The 15,872-nt window shown below is 44.1% G+C and overlaps 1 protein-coding gene across 2 annotated transcripts in view; it reads right to left on the reverse strand.

Moving 5' to 3' along the window:
• TAX1BP3 (Tax1 binding protein 3) overlaps nt 1–15,872 on the reverse strand; it is a 173,155-nt gene that overhangs the window by 78,400 nt on the left and 78,883 nt on the right. For both annotated transcript variants that reach the window (XR_015308369.1, XM_086955025.1), the window contains exon 2: nt 2,855–2,974. Coding sequence is in view for 1 of the 2 variants with exons in the window: in XM_086955025.1 (XP_086811151.1) it covers nt 2,855–2,974 (120 nt within the window). In the remaining variant the exon portion in view is untranslated. The remainder of the gene's footprint in view (nt 1–2,854; nt 2,975–15,872) is intronic.

Genomic DNA, 15,872 nt, shown 5'->3' on the forward strand with positions numbered 1-15,872 from the left:
GTCACAGGGGTCTGACTTAGTTGTGTTTGCTGTCCCTTCACCATTGGTGCCACAGCATGGTCTTTTGGTTGAGTGTATTTATCTAATTTAGTCTGGTGGACTGTGCGGGCTCCCATGCTGCCAGTCATCGTTAGTGGATTGTCTGGGTTCCTCGGTCAGTGCTCTGAGAAGCGACTACGGGGGTGGGGGGGCTAATTGTTGCAGTACTTGCCACCTCTGCCCCCGCAGCCTGTTAGTTTTCCCTTTCACTCTCTCGTCCTCCCAGCTGATCAGAGTGATCCGCCCTCACAAGTGGGTGAAGTGTTGAAGCTCCCTCCATTGCACCCTGCGAGGGAAATCTGAATAAAACCAGCCACCCGGAGTGATTTACTGAGGTGATCGGCCAATGCAGGGCGCCCCGCCAGCAGCAACCAATGCTGTAAGAGGCAGCGACAGGAAAAGGGCCGTCCTCCCCCAGGCAGCCACCAAATTGTAGGAGAGGCGCCCCTTAGTGGCAGGAGAACATGGGGTGGATCAAATAGTGCTGCACCGTGGCCCCTTGCGGGTCCTATTGGGGAGGACCAGAAAGGCGCATTCCTCTCCCCCTTTGTACCAGTAGATGCTGCAAGTGTGGGAGAGTGATATGGAAGGCAGTCACTCACCAGCCACTGTTGTCGCAGGCACCGCCGACTAGGCCCAGTACTCTAACCCAGGCAAATCATCCCCAAACTAGGGATGGGTATTCCAGGCAGTGAGTGGGCAAACTGGAGGGATCAGGGGTGCCCCAGTTATTAGGCACTGGCTGGTCTGGATACTAACATTGTTCTCAAGGGCGATCCCTGAGCAAGCGCCTCATCTTCACCGGGATGATCCACAACTGTAGCTGGGCAAACAAACCCACTGGAGTGCAGCACTCTCCCAGAGTCAGCCAGCAGCGGTGTCATAGTTGTTGCAGGGGAGCACGTGCCTGGTAATCACCACAACTGAATGTAGGGCAGATGCCTGGATGGGCCGCTCAGAAGGCAGTGTTTTAAACTCCTTGAATGACCGTCGTGATTGCTGTTCCACTGCTCATGCCTAAACTGGATTTGTTTTTAACTTAACAGCACTAATTACAAATCATGCTGTACAGCATCAAAGCAAATGCTGTACAGCAAGAAAGAAAAACATTAATACAATTGAAAAAAGCACAATGACAAGGATGCTGGGATTTCTCATTTTGTTGGCGCGTACATGCGGTTAAATATGCATGCTCGTGCTAACAAAACAATGTAGCCAAGTGGCCATCTCACAGTTTATTTATTGTGGTCTGGGTAGCATGTTGGTGAGGCAGCAACGTGGAGTGGAGGTTGTGGCCTGGACAAGCAGATGAACAAAAGTAACATGAGTAGATGGGACAGAAGCAAGCCGAATAATGAGAGCTAGATGGAGGGTGGCACAGAAGTACACGGATAAGAGAGGGAAACATGAGAGCAGGTGTCGCGGTTAGCAGCGACCAGATATCCCAAGAAGAGAATACACAAGCCACTAACCTTCAGGTACTAGCCAGCAGGGACCACAGCGCGAGGAAAAGTCTCCCAGTTCCCAACAATGCCCGCTCTCCCTGTATGAAACACACACAAGGGACAGACGGCACTCCAGGAAAAAGGGAGGGAACAACGAAGGAGGACGTTGTTATGAAGCTACCCCTCTTGGTCTGGTCAAAGGTAAGGCGGTCTTCAAGTCACAACACAACTGGGGAAACACAAGAGGACAGACCGTTAGCCTGCATGGGAAATGCCTTCCTCTGTATATGTTTTAAGGAAAAAATCCTATACTTACAGGATCTTACTTGGTACGTGCCCAAAAGGATTCTGGTCAGTGTAGCAGGGGGTCGACAGGCTAGAGCCTCATAAGTCCATTCCCTACCTCTGAGTACCAAAGGATTTTTATTTCGTCTTTTAAGCCTTGTAGTTAATGTCACTGCAGGCAGGGAGCGAAGATCCAAAACAAAAAGGGGCTGGGGACTTCACAGGAATTGATACTGCGGAGTTTGAAACAGTTTTTCTAGCACGGCCGTGCTAACTACAATGCCTACCTCTAAGTGTTCGGTACGGCAAGTCTCGGCTTCCTCCAAGCGGGAAGGAAAGCGTCCGCTACTGCTGGGCTCGGCGTCATCCGAGCGGGAAGGAAAGCGTCCGCTACTGCTGGGCTCGGCGTCCTCCGAGCGGGAAGGAAAGCGTACGCTATTGTTTGAACAAAGTACATAGGCTCACTCTCTTCTGAAATCATAAAAGGATTGACAAGCACCGGGCAATGTCGGAGAGGTGCTTATAACGCTGTTCCCGCGCACAACTTCCGGTTTGCCCAAACCCAGGCCATTCTGGGAGTTGTAGTGCCGTGATGGTTTCTTCGTGTTGCTGCTCTGCTTCGACCCTGAGAGGACAGTAGCGCTACAGCAGGTGGTGGACAGAAGCACATGACTGAGTAAGCGACACAGTGTGGGGGGGAAGGAGAAGTACATATAGGAGATAGTTCTCAAACACATGCACTCTCTCTTGGAGTGCTTCAAGAAAAAGAAAAAAAAGTAGCTCCCAAAAAGTGGAAAGTGGAAGGACTACAGTTCTTTGGCATGCTCCAGGAGAGGGTTCAACACAACAAGAGAATGTAAAGCCCACATGTGCTAACACATGTGTAGCAAGCAAATGAGACTGATAAAGCCAAGTAATGGTAAACAATGGCACTTTAAGATAACAAAAATGTCTTATAAGCAACAACACATGCGCGGTCTCAGGCGAGACCTAATGATCTTTGTTGAATAAAAAAAATGAGCACCCATCATAACCTTTCCAGCCCACATAAAGTGGGCCTCGCAAAGTTTGTGATGGAGCCTCACCTTGTCAGTCTTGTCCTCGGAGAAGGGATTCTGAGACGGGTCTTGGTCAATTCCACCACCAATGCTGAAACCAAGGATCAGGTTCTCCCCCTGACGCAGTTTGTGGATCTCAACCCGTTGCTGTAAGAAAGAAAATAAACCTCTTTACGGCTGCCACTTTGTCTCCAATGAGTCACGCTGGGGTTGGTATCTGTTATATTGAAAAAGGGGGATGGACCCCAAATATCATTTTTACATATTTCAGACATATTGGTAGCAGAATCAATAGGTGTTTAGGGTGCTCCATGTTATGCAAACAAGTTCATAACTAAACATTAGATTCGCAAGTAACATCTTTATTATTTCTTATGTATCCCCACTGTAAATTTGTTTGCATTTTTGCTGTTTATCACAAAGTAAGTATAATTATCTTTGCATCCCTTTCTTTGACTGTGCGTCAGATACAAATGACGTTCTTCTACCGGGGTGTATGACATTACAATGCTGACAGTTACCATGCATGCCTTTACCACACATTTTTTAACCACTTCTCTCGACGAGGAGGAAAATTGATTTATCTTCAAAGCGCTTGCAGTAGTGCTTCAGATCCTGCACCACCAGAGGTTAGGATGCAGGACTGCCAGCAGCTTCCTTGATAAATAATTTACTGCTGGCGAGCCCCCGAGCATCACGTTGGAACTATGGGGGAAAGCAGGGATACAAGCAGAGGAGTTGAGTGAGTTTGACACGACCCTTGGCGGGGACTTTTCTTTCCTGTGCCAAGCCCTTGGAATTTTGGATATGCTTGGAGCTGGGCACCATGGTGGTTACTTTGCTAAGTGGTGGGAACGGGAGACAGTTACATTTTAAAACACAGCACTTGACTTTTTAGCATCGTTGCAATTGGAAATGTATTGTCCTCCATGCTAATGGATTATAAGATTTTAATATTTTACACCTGAATATTCGCCAGCTTTCTATTGAAATGAATTCACACATTACGGATTGTGATATCACTAAATACTTATAATGTGATGTTTAGGGGCATGCGAGAGGCACATACTATTTTGTTTAGGTTTACCATAATGATATTACGTGAGGTGGACATATAAAAAATGGCGCTTTTGAGTTGAAATAGCAGATTGAGCAGCTGAAACGCGCTCTCAGAGACTAGTGCTGTCTTAATAAAATGCAGTGACTCCTCACGTTTCCGAGTGCAGGCCTTTTCTCTTGAAGGGAGGAAGATTAATTTATACTTCAAAACGCTTGCGGTAGTGCTTCAGAGCCTGCACAACCAGCGGTTAGGATGCACTCCAGCAAGCTGCCTCCTTGATATACAATTTTTTTTATCTTATAAGGTAAGTGATTTGATTTATAAACACAAAACATCCCTTTTTAATTACCCCTACACACCCCCAAAACCCTCAAATACCCTTAGTACTGGTTATACTTACCTACCCCAAGAATACCTTTACCCACACCTTAACCCCAGAAACCTAAAACCTTACAAACCAATCCCTTACCCCATCCCTAAACTGTAAAATCACCCTTACCACCTAATACCCCTACCCACCCCTAAACCCTAAAAACATCCTTACCGTCAACATTTTTTCCCACCCCATAACCCTAGAAATACCCATAAATATCCTTACCACCCAGTACCCTTACCCACCCCTAAACATACCATTTCCACCCTATACACCTACCCATCCCTAAACCCTAAAATTCCTAGATCCCTTCCCACCCTTACACCTTCACCCTTAAATGTGTGTATATATCTCCATAGACTCACAGACTCCCGTTACCTCCTTTACAGCGATGAAAGAGCTTCGGACCCAAAAATCTCAGGCAAGATGTTATATTAGACCTTTCTCCTCACAAACAATGACGCGGTTCGGGCTGCAGAAGCCCTTGTTCACATGCAGAGCACAGTCCATTACTTTTTAAACATTGCTACGTGCACACCCCCTCCAGGTTCCGTGTCGCATGACAGTTACCAGTGAAGACAGACTTGTTCACAGATCACTAGCACATTTCCCATTGGCATCCATATAATTGATATAGTTATAACTTGATATATTTTCAGGGTATTATTCAAGTTAAAAACAATTAGAAATTCAAAACCATAATGTCATAAAAATGTTTAACAGTATGACTATATAAAAACATTTAAAATATCACCATCAATGGCAAGCTGAAGGAAATTCACAGTCCTTATCAACGGCAAGTACCTATTAGAAGGGAGACTGCATTATGATTTATCTAAACATCTGTTGTATTAGGGTTCATATTTTTCCTAAATTATACAGCTTGTCATTCAAATAGAAATGTGTATAATGCATTTCGTTATTCCTCTACAAAGGATAAATCCTTGTTGTCATTTGTATTCGATGCTACTCTCTTGTGCTTGAAGAAGTACTTCCATACTGATTCCATGTCATGTTACATATCAAGTAATCCCTATTATTTGTATTTAAGAAGATAAAGTGCGAGGGTGCCTAGCAGCCAAACCTAATGTGTAAAATAGTGCAGAAGAGCAAATTCTTAAAGTGCCTAGTGTTGGATGTGCAAAATTCTAGATGTATTAATAACAGTAAAAACTTAATATCAGTTAATACTATTAAAACCATACAAATGCTTTTGCTAAAAACCTTATACTAAAATTGATCACTATACAAACAGCTTTTGCAGCAGATAAAACACTTAAAATCATTACTTCATGTTTAAGAGATTTCTGCCCAATACGTCCACTCAAATCCTAAATTGTATGAAACTGTTTCAGCTAGGTTGAACCTTAATGCAAGTTGATAATAGTAAAATACAGAACTCTAGAGAAAATTGTGCAGATTTCCAGTGTTATTCAAACCGTTAGGAGACTTGCTATCAAATTCTAGGATCATTCTGGTCTTCAACTGCCATAACTGACGTTCCCTATTTCCACCTCGCCGAGGTGTGGAGATGGTGTCAATTACAAATTATGTGAGACAATTCACATCATTGCTGTGTGTCCTTTTATAAGGTCTTGCTACTGATATGCAGGATCACTATGTAAGATAGCTCGCAGGTGTTGCAACATTCCGACATGCACCTGTAGCTTCGTACTACCAATGTAGTTAAAACCACAGGTCCATGGCAGAACATACACCGCGTAGTCAGTTCTACAATTGAAGCTACCGCTGATAGCTATTTCTTTCTCACTGAAGGGAGTCACATAATGAGTCTTATTGATTCCAAACTTACACGCCCAGCAAGACGAACACTTTCTGAAGCCTTGTGCAGGCTTCAGCCATGTTCCTTTCTGTCTTAACTCACTGCAACTTTTGTCAAGGCTAGAGCCCATAGACTTCGCTCTCCTGAAAGTAACCAAAGGAGCTTCAGGTAGTCTTGTACGCAGAACACCGTTGGTGAGGACTATTGGCCAGTTCTTTTTTATTATTGATCTTATTTTTCTTTCCTCATTACAGTAGGTAGTAATTAATCGGGGGCCATCACTCTCTCTCTCTGCATTCTCTGGGTCATTAGCTGAGATATGTGCTTCACTATCTTTTCGACTAAAGAGACTCATTCTTGGTTTTATACTGGCTTTAGTCATAGCTTTCTTTAAAATGTTTTCAGTATATCCTCTTTCCCCGAGTCTATTCATTGCATCTTGCATACAGTTAATAAAATCAGATTCCAGACTGCAGATACTTTTGAGCCTTAAAAACTCCCCATAGGATATACTCACTATGAGATGTTTGGAAAGAAAAGTGGGCGACAGACAGGGGAAAGGAATGGACAGATAAGGAGTGGGCAATGATAATGGAGGAACCCACCCACGTCCCACATAACTCCCGCCTTAAGCTCATGCAATTCTACATATATTGCATAGGGCATACCTATCGCCGAATAAGATTAACCAATACTTCGCAACAGACACTGCTGCGTGCCCAAGATGATCACTGACTGATGCAGATCTCCTCCACATGCTCTGGAACTGTCAGAGGATACAGCTGTACTGGAACACCGTGACGTCGCTCTTGGCAAAAGGGACTGACACACAGCTGCAACACACATGGGAGACATGCTTGCTAGGCCTGTATAAACGGACAAAGCACAACAAAGCTCTATCCAGATTTTGGGAGCTAGGACTAATTACAGCCAAGAGACTCCTCACCAAACGCTGGAAACACAGCGAATCCCCGCATATCAAGCACTGGCGTGCCTCGTTTGACAACTGGGCAAGGGCAGAAAACACTACCCTCCAAAAGGAAGAGATAGCAGGGCTCAGGAAATTCCCCATAGCGCAAATCTGGGACGACACACTGAAGTCTTTCCATCAGGCATGCCTAGATCAGGGAGTCACCTAGATCCCCTCCTCCCCTTGGGTGGGAACTGAGTAACAGATGCGATGAGAAGTGATAAGCGCATGCGACGGGATTTCCTCTCGCCAGCACACAGCATACCGTACCCACGCCAAATAGGGATGCCACCACCCGCGAAGCGGTAGTCGCCCCCCCCCCCTTATTTATTTATTTTTCCTTTATGACACATGAGACCTGGCGCTTAAAGTTTGTGACTGATGGAACGCTGCAAGCAATCCCCCCCCTCTCAACCCCCCCCCATCCCCCAAGCACTAATATACTAATGACGCCCAGGACACACACCCACGGATGGATACATCCACGCTGCATACACTCCACACCCCCTTTTCTTTTTCCCCCTTTCGACCAGTATTCCTCTGCTTATATTTCAGCCACCTTTTTCCTCTTGGCTGTTTTTTCCTCGTACATAGTTGGATTTTAGATTTTGGTGTCAAGGCGGCTTAAGCAAAGACACGTTTGTTTGACAGGTTGAGACATAGCATGTTGAATATATCACCCTAATCCTTGATTTTACTCAGCACACAACGCACACACACGGGACCACCAAGTATGGCGTACCACTTACTAAAGATCTAGAAACGGCGGTGAGTCTGGCAAACCCGCAGGGTCGCAGTCATGCAGCGGGGGAAGAAGAGAAGAGAGGAAAAAAAAAAGGAAAAACAAGAAACACCAAGAGCTACATGCTGCCCTCATGGCTCACAGACCCAGCAGTTCACTTTCAACTGCCTATTGCAATACGCCTTATTTGCATACATGCAACCCGAAGCACCGGGAACATGTAACTCCAATTCCACAGCACCTTCCCGTATCATACATGCTGAGCCGTGCAGAAGAGATGCACCCTCGACTACAGTACGCTGTTTGAGAATGCTGAGCCCAGCTCACTTTTCCATTTATTACTGTACCCGCCCTATAAAATGTGATAAGTGACTAATGTTCCAAGATACATTATCGTTGTTTCTGATTAATGTGCTGTTCGTGGTATGCCTGGTCTTTGTGTGAAGGAAGCTTGCAAAGAAGTTGCCTCTGCTATGCCTATTTTGAATCAAGAAAGCTTGCAGTACATTGCTGTGCTATTTCTCTTTTGTGTGAAGAGAACTTACACCGGTACTGCTTGTGCATAACCTGCAGGAAGACATGTTTCTCTCCTTTGCAATGCTGTCACCTGCATAGTACCTGCTGTGGGTGTGTGAATGAAGATTGCACTGCACAAGTGTAAAATATGGAAATAAAGAGGTTAAGGAGTAAGGGAAGCTGAAGTTGAGTGAGCGGAAAGGAAAATTCTGAGTAATAAAAGACAGAAACAAGAAGTAAGTTGGTGCATGGAAGGTATCTGTGAAGGAAACAAGTGTGATAGGGGTTTGAAAATAAACAAAAGGGTAAAGATGAAGATAGTTTGGAAACTGAGGATGCAGAGGCAAGAAGATCAGAGACAGTGCTGACAGTAGCATTGAGAGGTGATCGTGAGACAATGAGGAGAATAAAGTGGAAAGAAAGAGATGAACTGAAGAGAGATAATTAGTGGGCAAGGGTAACATTAAATGTAAGAGGGAGAGGTGGTATAGATAAGGGGGAATGTGATGTGTGCAAGGTGAAGGTAAATATGAGGAGGGATAGGAGAATGAACTTAGGGTGGCAGTAAAATCTGGAGAGATAGGGGTGAGTGTGAAACGTTAGAGGTATAGTTTAGAGAATGAGAGAATCAGAGTTGAAGGTAAGCAGCAAACTGAAAGAGATAGAGTGTACTAATGAGAGACTGAGGTGCAAAGAAATCCATGAGAAATAGAGCAGAGGGAGAAATTGTCAGAACAAGTAGCTAAGTGTGAGGGATCATGACAGCAGCATGAGAATGAAGAAAAATAATCTTATGTTTAAAGAGAAAACTCGAGATAATTTAGGAAACCAGAGGACAGAAGTGGAATTAAGAGAGCTGGGAGAGAGAAGAGAACCGGAAGCATGGAGTACGGTAACTGGAAATGCTAGAGATTAGAACGACAAAGGTATATGACATCAGTGCTAGTGGGAGGGAGGCCTAAATATGCTGGAAAAGGGTAAAAGTGGTTGAAGAATAAGAGATCCGGTGAACTGTTCAAACCAGAAATGGTTACGAAAGAATGAGGGCTAAAGATGAGTGGCTGACCGGAAAAGATTGATCAAGAAATGACCGGTAACATGGTCCATTGGAAATTTCAGTGCACAAAGGCACCACTTTTGCTCACTACTAACTTTGAAATGCTCATAGCCCTGTGACTGTGCCCTGGAATCCCTTCATGTCACCAAGCATGTCCCCTTTTTCATCTATAGCTTCATTTTGAAAATCAATAACACCAAAACACAGTTTTTCTATACTCGAATGTCTCTCTGACTGCAGAACTTGTGGATTTCCTTGAAGCCATTTGTATGAGTGAAAACCCTGCTGCTAGCTTTGAGGTAGGTTATGAGTGTCAGGTGCTTTAAACCAGCGGGAGGTAGAGTATTCGAATAAGGGGGCCCCCTTGCATTACATTGCAGGGGGGCCCCCTAAGGTTTCGTTACGCCACTGGAGAGAGCTGCAGATCACTGGGAAGGGGATGGAAAGATGGCGGTCTCTTTGTCTGCGAGTCGGAATGACAGTCGTTTGCAAATGTAGGAAACATGCGTTCGATTTGATGAAAAGAAAAAAAGTAACTGAACCAGAAATAACTTAATGGCAGGTTGTAAGTGGCAAGTCCTTAATATGATCCTTAAATAAACAGGTCAAAGGATCCGCCTTTGTACAGATTCTGTAGCAGCACTATTCATGGGATTGCTGGAGTTTAATTTCCCAGTAAGCTGTCTAAAGCGCACCTACCTTTATAGGGCATACCTTTCCTTAAAAGGAAATCAAGTGAACAAGCAGTGACAACGATATCTGCAACCAAAAGCACAATGTCCCGAAACTTGGCACACACACTACTGCGCTCAGTGATGGCTGGCACTCCGATCACATGTCAACAAGATTAGGACGGATCCCAGCTCCCAGTCCCTGCAGTGTGGTTTTGTAATGCAGAGCCGCAAACAGAAAATACTATTAGCAACATCCATCAGTTTCACTGAAGCAACATTATGGAACCTTTAACATTCAACTGCCGCCATATTACGGACTAGATCGTGTTTTAAAGAGCCTTAGCAGACCAAGTGGCCGACAGAAATTTGTGACATGTGGCATTCTGTTGCGCACAGCATTGTATACGTGCTTGAACATGTACTTAGAGTAAGTCTGGTGGCCTAAATCAACTCAGGCCCTTGCTTTCTTGTCCTATTCCCTGCTCCCAATTCGTGTTTTGATCCATCACTGGAGCCCCAGGCTGTGCATTCCAAATTCCGAAGTTCCAGGGTTAGTCGACTATCCCAGTCACAATTCAAAGAAAAAACACCTGGAGAAGTGTGGCTCAATGGTTAGAGCGGCAGACCCTGATGCAGAGGTCTAGCCCGGGACCAGGGTTCAATTACCCGCCTTGGCGGGTCTTGTGTTCAAAAATTCCATGGACCTGATAATTCTCGCCTCGGTGCCTATTCCTATCATGGAGTCCCACTCTGCAACTCTGGGCAATAGCTTGCTTAATCTCCACAACGGCCCCCTCAACGCTAAGGATGCCTGGTCTCCACCTTGGGGGCGCCCAGGAGTGGACGCCTCGCAGGGAAAGCCAGGATGGGTTCCACAGCGGTATTCGTACAAGCGCCTTGAGACCCTTGCGGGTGAGTAGTGCGCTATACAAGTATCAATTTACCTTTACCTGGACTGGAGCTGCACATCACACGTAGACCTGGGCAAATTGGTTGTGCTGAGTACTTTTATGGTTTATGTTTTTTTTTACATGCAACCTAAAAAAGTTTGCTTGGAAAACCCTTCGCAGTTCCGAATGATTCATGGTTCAGCCGGATGTGTGTTGGCATACGCATTTTCTGTCTGGCAGCCTCTCTCACATCTGCAGGGACTGTACACCAAGGACTTTGTAATATGCTTCGGAATTAGGTTAAATTAATGAGATACGAGGTTGTGTCTCACCCTCACCTTTCTGCTTGATGCGATACACAGAGAGGTCACTTTCTTCTTTTCAGGACTGAACCAAGGTAGGGTCACTCAGTACGGCCACGGGGCGCTAGTCAGACACAGAGGGCAGACTGCATGCGCTGATTAATCTAGGGCGGCTGAGATTTGCAACTCTGACCCTTGCTTTAAAACAGCCATCTGGCTTTTCATTGTTTTCACCCTCTTACAAAGGGACAAGGTGCCCAGCAAGGAGTCACAGACACTTGTAGGAATGGAGAATCAGTACCCTGAAAAGAAGGAGAGGGATTCATCCCAGATATTTGAGAAGCTTGACTTGTCCACCATAAGCTCTATATTTAGGATTAATTGAAAACGAAAGACAATCTTCCTACCCTCTTCCAAACAGAGATGCAGAGAGAGGAGGAGACTATGAAGAAGAATCCCAGCTCAATTTTGGTGGGATTTTAGAGGTACATTAGAGAACATTGATGCTTCTTTCTCTGTTGAAGCTACAAACTACCCATGACTGACTACATGGACTCAGTTGAAAGCTTCAAGCTACTAGATTTTAATTCTATCCAACTCGAGGAGCTGATGTCTCTATGCTCTGCCATCAATTCTGGTTCTCCATTAGACCCAGTATCTCCTTCCATCTTGGAGCAGGGCCTTAATATAATCAAGCCGGTCCTGTGGGAATTACTGAACCACTCTTTGACCTCCGGCTGTGTTCCTTAGCACGGGAAACATGCTTTGGTGGTTCAACTTCTAAAAAAAAAATAATAATAATAAAAAAAATTCTATCCCTCTAAGCCTGAAATCTATCGCCCACTCTTGCTGCTACAACTGTTATCTAAGATTGTAGAGAAGCACGTGAATGGGTAGCTCTCCAGTTTCATGGATGATAATCACCTTCACAGGACGCGATTATGCTTTTGCTCTTGACACAACATCCAATCCAACCTGCTGTTAGCTTCCGGGTCAGTTCGTAAGATTCTGGACGCTGGCGACAGTGCAGCAATTTTAATGCTGGACCTCAGTGCCACTTTAAATGCAGTATCATACATCATCTTGATCGAGAAAGTACAGAGTTGCGGTATTGGCAGTGAAGCGCTGCTCTCACTTGCCTGGTTTCTGCAAGGACATACCCTTTGAGGCCTCCCAAAAACAGTTTCACTCAAAGGTTCACCTCTTGCAGCAAGCAGTGCCTCAGGCTTTCTCACCGAGTTCAGCCCTATTTAATATCTATGTTGGCCCTCTATCTGAGGTCATAGAGTGCTGTGGGTTTACCATCATCTCATATGCGAAGTTCCTCCAACTTGTCATCACTTTGTCTCAGAATAGCAAACACTAGGCTCTTCTTTTTGTCTATGCTTGGAAGGACTCAAATTGCCTCAAGTTGAATAAAGTGAAGACTGAGGTCTGAGGTGCTGGTACTGTGTAAGCACCTTAACATCTGGTCCAATGCATAGTGGCCCGATAGTCTTGGTCCCCCCTACCCTCCCCTAAACTCAAGGTAAGAAATCTGGGCAACTGGTTCGATGATACACTTTCCATCGACAACTAGATTACTGCACTAGAAGGGACATGCTTTGGGATGCAGAGATCTCTGAAAAAAATCCCCACCTCTTACCAGAGTTAGCTCAAAAACTGTAATTCAAGCCTTGGTCATATCCAGACTGGACTACTACAATGTCGCCGGAGCAGACTTCAACGGGTCCAGAACACCGACGCTCGGGTATTGCCAAGTCTGCCCAAGCGAGCCTCCATTGGAACAACACTCAAGAAACTGCACTGGTTCCCGGTGAGGCAGAGAATCACCATCAAAGCCCTCTGCTATAAGGTTTTATTCTCTCAAGGCCCATGCTCTCTTCAGGCGATGATCAAACCTTATGTCCCATCCAGAAATCTGAGATCGGTCGAAGCGAAACTGGTCCTTATTCCGAGCTAGACAATAAAGACATCTAATCTTGAGCAAGGGGATGATTAATTATGAATTGGAAAAAACAGGTCTGTCTCCAGACAAAACCGGTCTATAGCCAAGATCTAAAATCATGTAGCAGATGTGGAACAGGACTATGCCTTACCGTAGAGTGCTCTACAAAAAAACTAATAGGCAATACAGACTCAACATACATAATTCAGGATCTACTCAACATCATATTGTTACGTTCACCTCAATCTCCAGAACTGAAAACATAAAATCCGGTAAACAAGCAACCGCTGCCCAATAGTTAATCTGCCTTTCCTGGCCAGAAAAGGTTGCGATGAATACGTTACAACTCTTTCTTGAAGCAATGGTTTATTCAACCTCTGTTCGGCTGGATTGAGAAAAATCAGGACGATGAAGGTTGTGCTGGTGAATGGTGGAAATATATTGTGAGTCACATCACAAAGCTCCTTTTGATATGTAAATGTGGAACACTTCTGAAACTTCAAGAGTAAGTCAGCAGTAAGTCTCACCTGCTAACAGAAAATACTTTTTATTTGGGCCCAGTGTTGGCATGATTGTACTATTACTATTGTTTCTCAGCGTTGTTTGACACCCTAAACAACATTCTTTAGAACTCTGCTCTGTCACACTCACTGATTGACTTATACGGTCAGTCCTTCAAACACTAGATCCTTTTTGAAGGACAGGTAACACTTTGGCTTGCTAACCCCCCCTAAGAATCTATGGAATCTCTAACCTGTTGAGAACAGCCACAAAGCGCTGTAATTGTTTTAAATATTTTTCTTTTGTCACTAGCTATCCTCACTTGCTCCTTTAGTTTTTCTTTAATGGATTATGTTCAGGACACATCGTAATCCCTGCAGCAAACATCACCCGCAACAACAAAATAGGATACAATCTGGAGACAGAGTACCCTTGGATCAGAAATTTGCCAAGGATTCGAAGTATTACAACCACGCCTCTCTAATGTTTGTTAAAGAATGGGAACATTGGCATGTTAACAATTGAGAAAAAACGTCAATTAGGGTATCGATTTATGAAACTCTTAAGCAAGGTGAGGACCTAGGTATTCACTTCTTATCAGATTATTCTTCACAGTACAAGAAACATTTGCAAGAAAGTCTTCATCACCTCATACACATCCAAGGCAATCTTCATTTCCAGCAAATTCACCATTCAATCGATCTAGTACGAACTATAGCATTTTCTCAGATTGACTAATGTAATGTAAATTTGAATGTAACTAGAATAGCCAAATTTTCCCCCTGGATGCTAAATAGTATGTTTTAGTCTCAGCCAATCAATAGACCAACTAGACTAACACATGAGAAAAAGAAAGTCCAGAGGTGGACACACAGTATTTAATATACAAGAAAAGGTATGGCAATCTTAGCTTGTTATAGGTTAGTGCTAAAAAATGCGAGTTAATGGACTTGCGTTGCCGCAAACAAGATTATAACGAGGAGGTCAAGAGTGGAAAGGGCATGCAGTGAACAGATTTTTTCCGATTAGAAAGGCAGCAAAGATTATATGGTTATGAAAACAGACATATACCATCACCCAGAACACAACGATTGCTCCAAGGAGAAGACAGTGACTGAATTAAATGGATCCTCCACTTTCTCCAAATGATCTTTCATCAGCAGTGGGGTTAAAGATTTAGCGGATATGAACCTACATCAAAGTGTCAATTATGCATCAATCCAGGAATAATTACACAAAAATATTTATAAAATTTTATTCAAGCCATTGGGTATGCAGACTGTCTGTTCTTCAGTCTGTCCATTTCCATCCACCTATCCCACTGTCAGTAACTGCACGTTCTGAGACTCAGCATTTCTGTATCTGTATTTTCAGCAGGAGTCTGTGTGGTTTATGTATGTCTATGTACCTTGTATGTATGGGGATACTGCCCATAGGTCTATCAAGCTTTGTGCATGGAGTTACCTACTTCTATTGATCATTGCAAGGTCACACGTACATTTGATCATTTGTGTGCATGTACTGGCTTGTCTTTTAGTATGGGTTTAAGGCTTGCTGCTAGACACTCCTAAAATGTGTGCATGTGAATTTATACGGGAGACTGCATGCCAATGTTCTTTTGCATGGGGCGTGTGCCTGCATAAACCATGTGTTTATGTGCTTGGTAATTTAACAAATTACCTGAAGACGTGTGTGTGGGTCTGCAAGAAAGCGAGTTAGTGAATGCATGGGTTATATTAGTGGATGAGTAAACCTGATAAGGAACACAGGATGACCTCAAGTTGGTATGAAAATGCAACCGTACTTCAGTGATTCTGGGTTTGTGGTGTACTACTCTATGGCTATTTTAACGTAGCATATCCACCCAATTTAATTTGTATCTTAGAAGATGTACCTTGAGCACATAATGGATAATTAGGTAGCCTATTGTCCTACTCTATGCATTGGCATCCTTATGGAAGTAATCCCATCCCACTAGTGGATATAGATCATTGCACTCCCATGTTATGGTGCCCACGTCGGATGTATACCGTTTTAATTTGCACTCACACATTTGGATCCAGCTGAAAGCTAGTTGCCTACACACTTACCCCACTGGTGGTACATAAAAAAAATAGTTAAAGCACTGACCTGCTGAGTCCACGCACGTGTTCCTCAAACTTGCATGCCTTCCTGGACATTTATAGGCCATATGATGGGAATAGGTAGGACCTTGAATATTTCTCTAAG

Source organism: Lissotriton vulgaris, chromosome 2_1 (assembly GCF_964263255.1).
Source record: "Lissotriton vulgaris chromosome 2_1, aLisVul1.2, whole genome shotgun sequence".
Lineage (NCBI taxonomy): Eukaryota > Metazoa > Chordata > Amphibia > Caudata > Salamandridae > Lissotriton > Lissotriton vulgaris.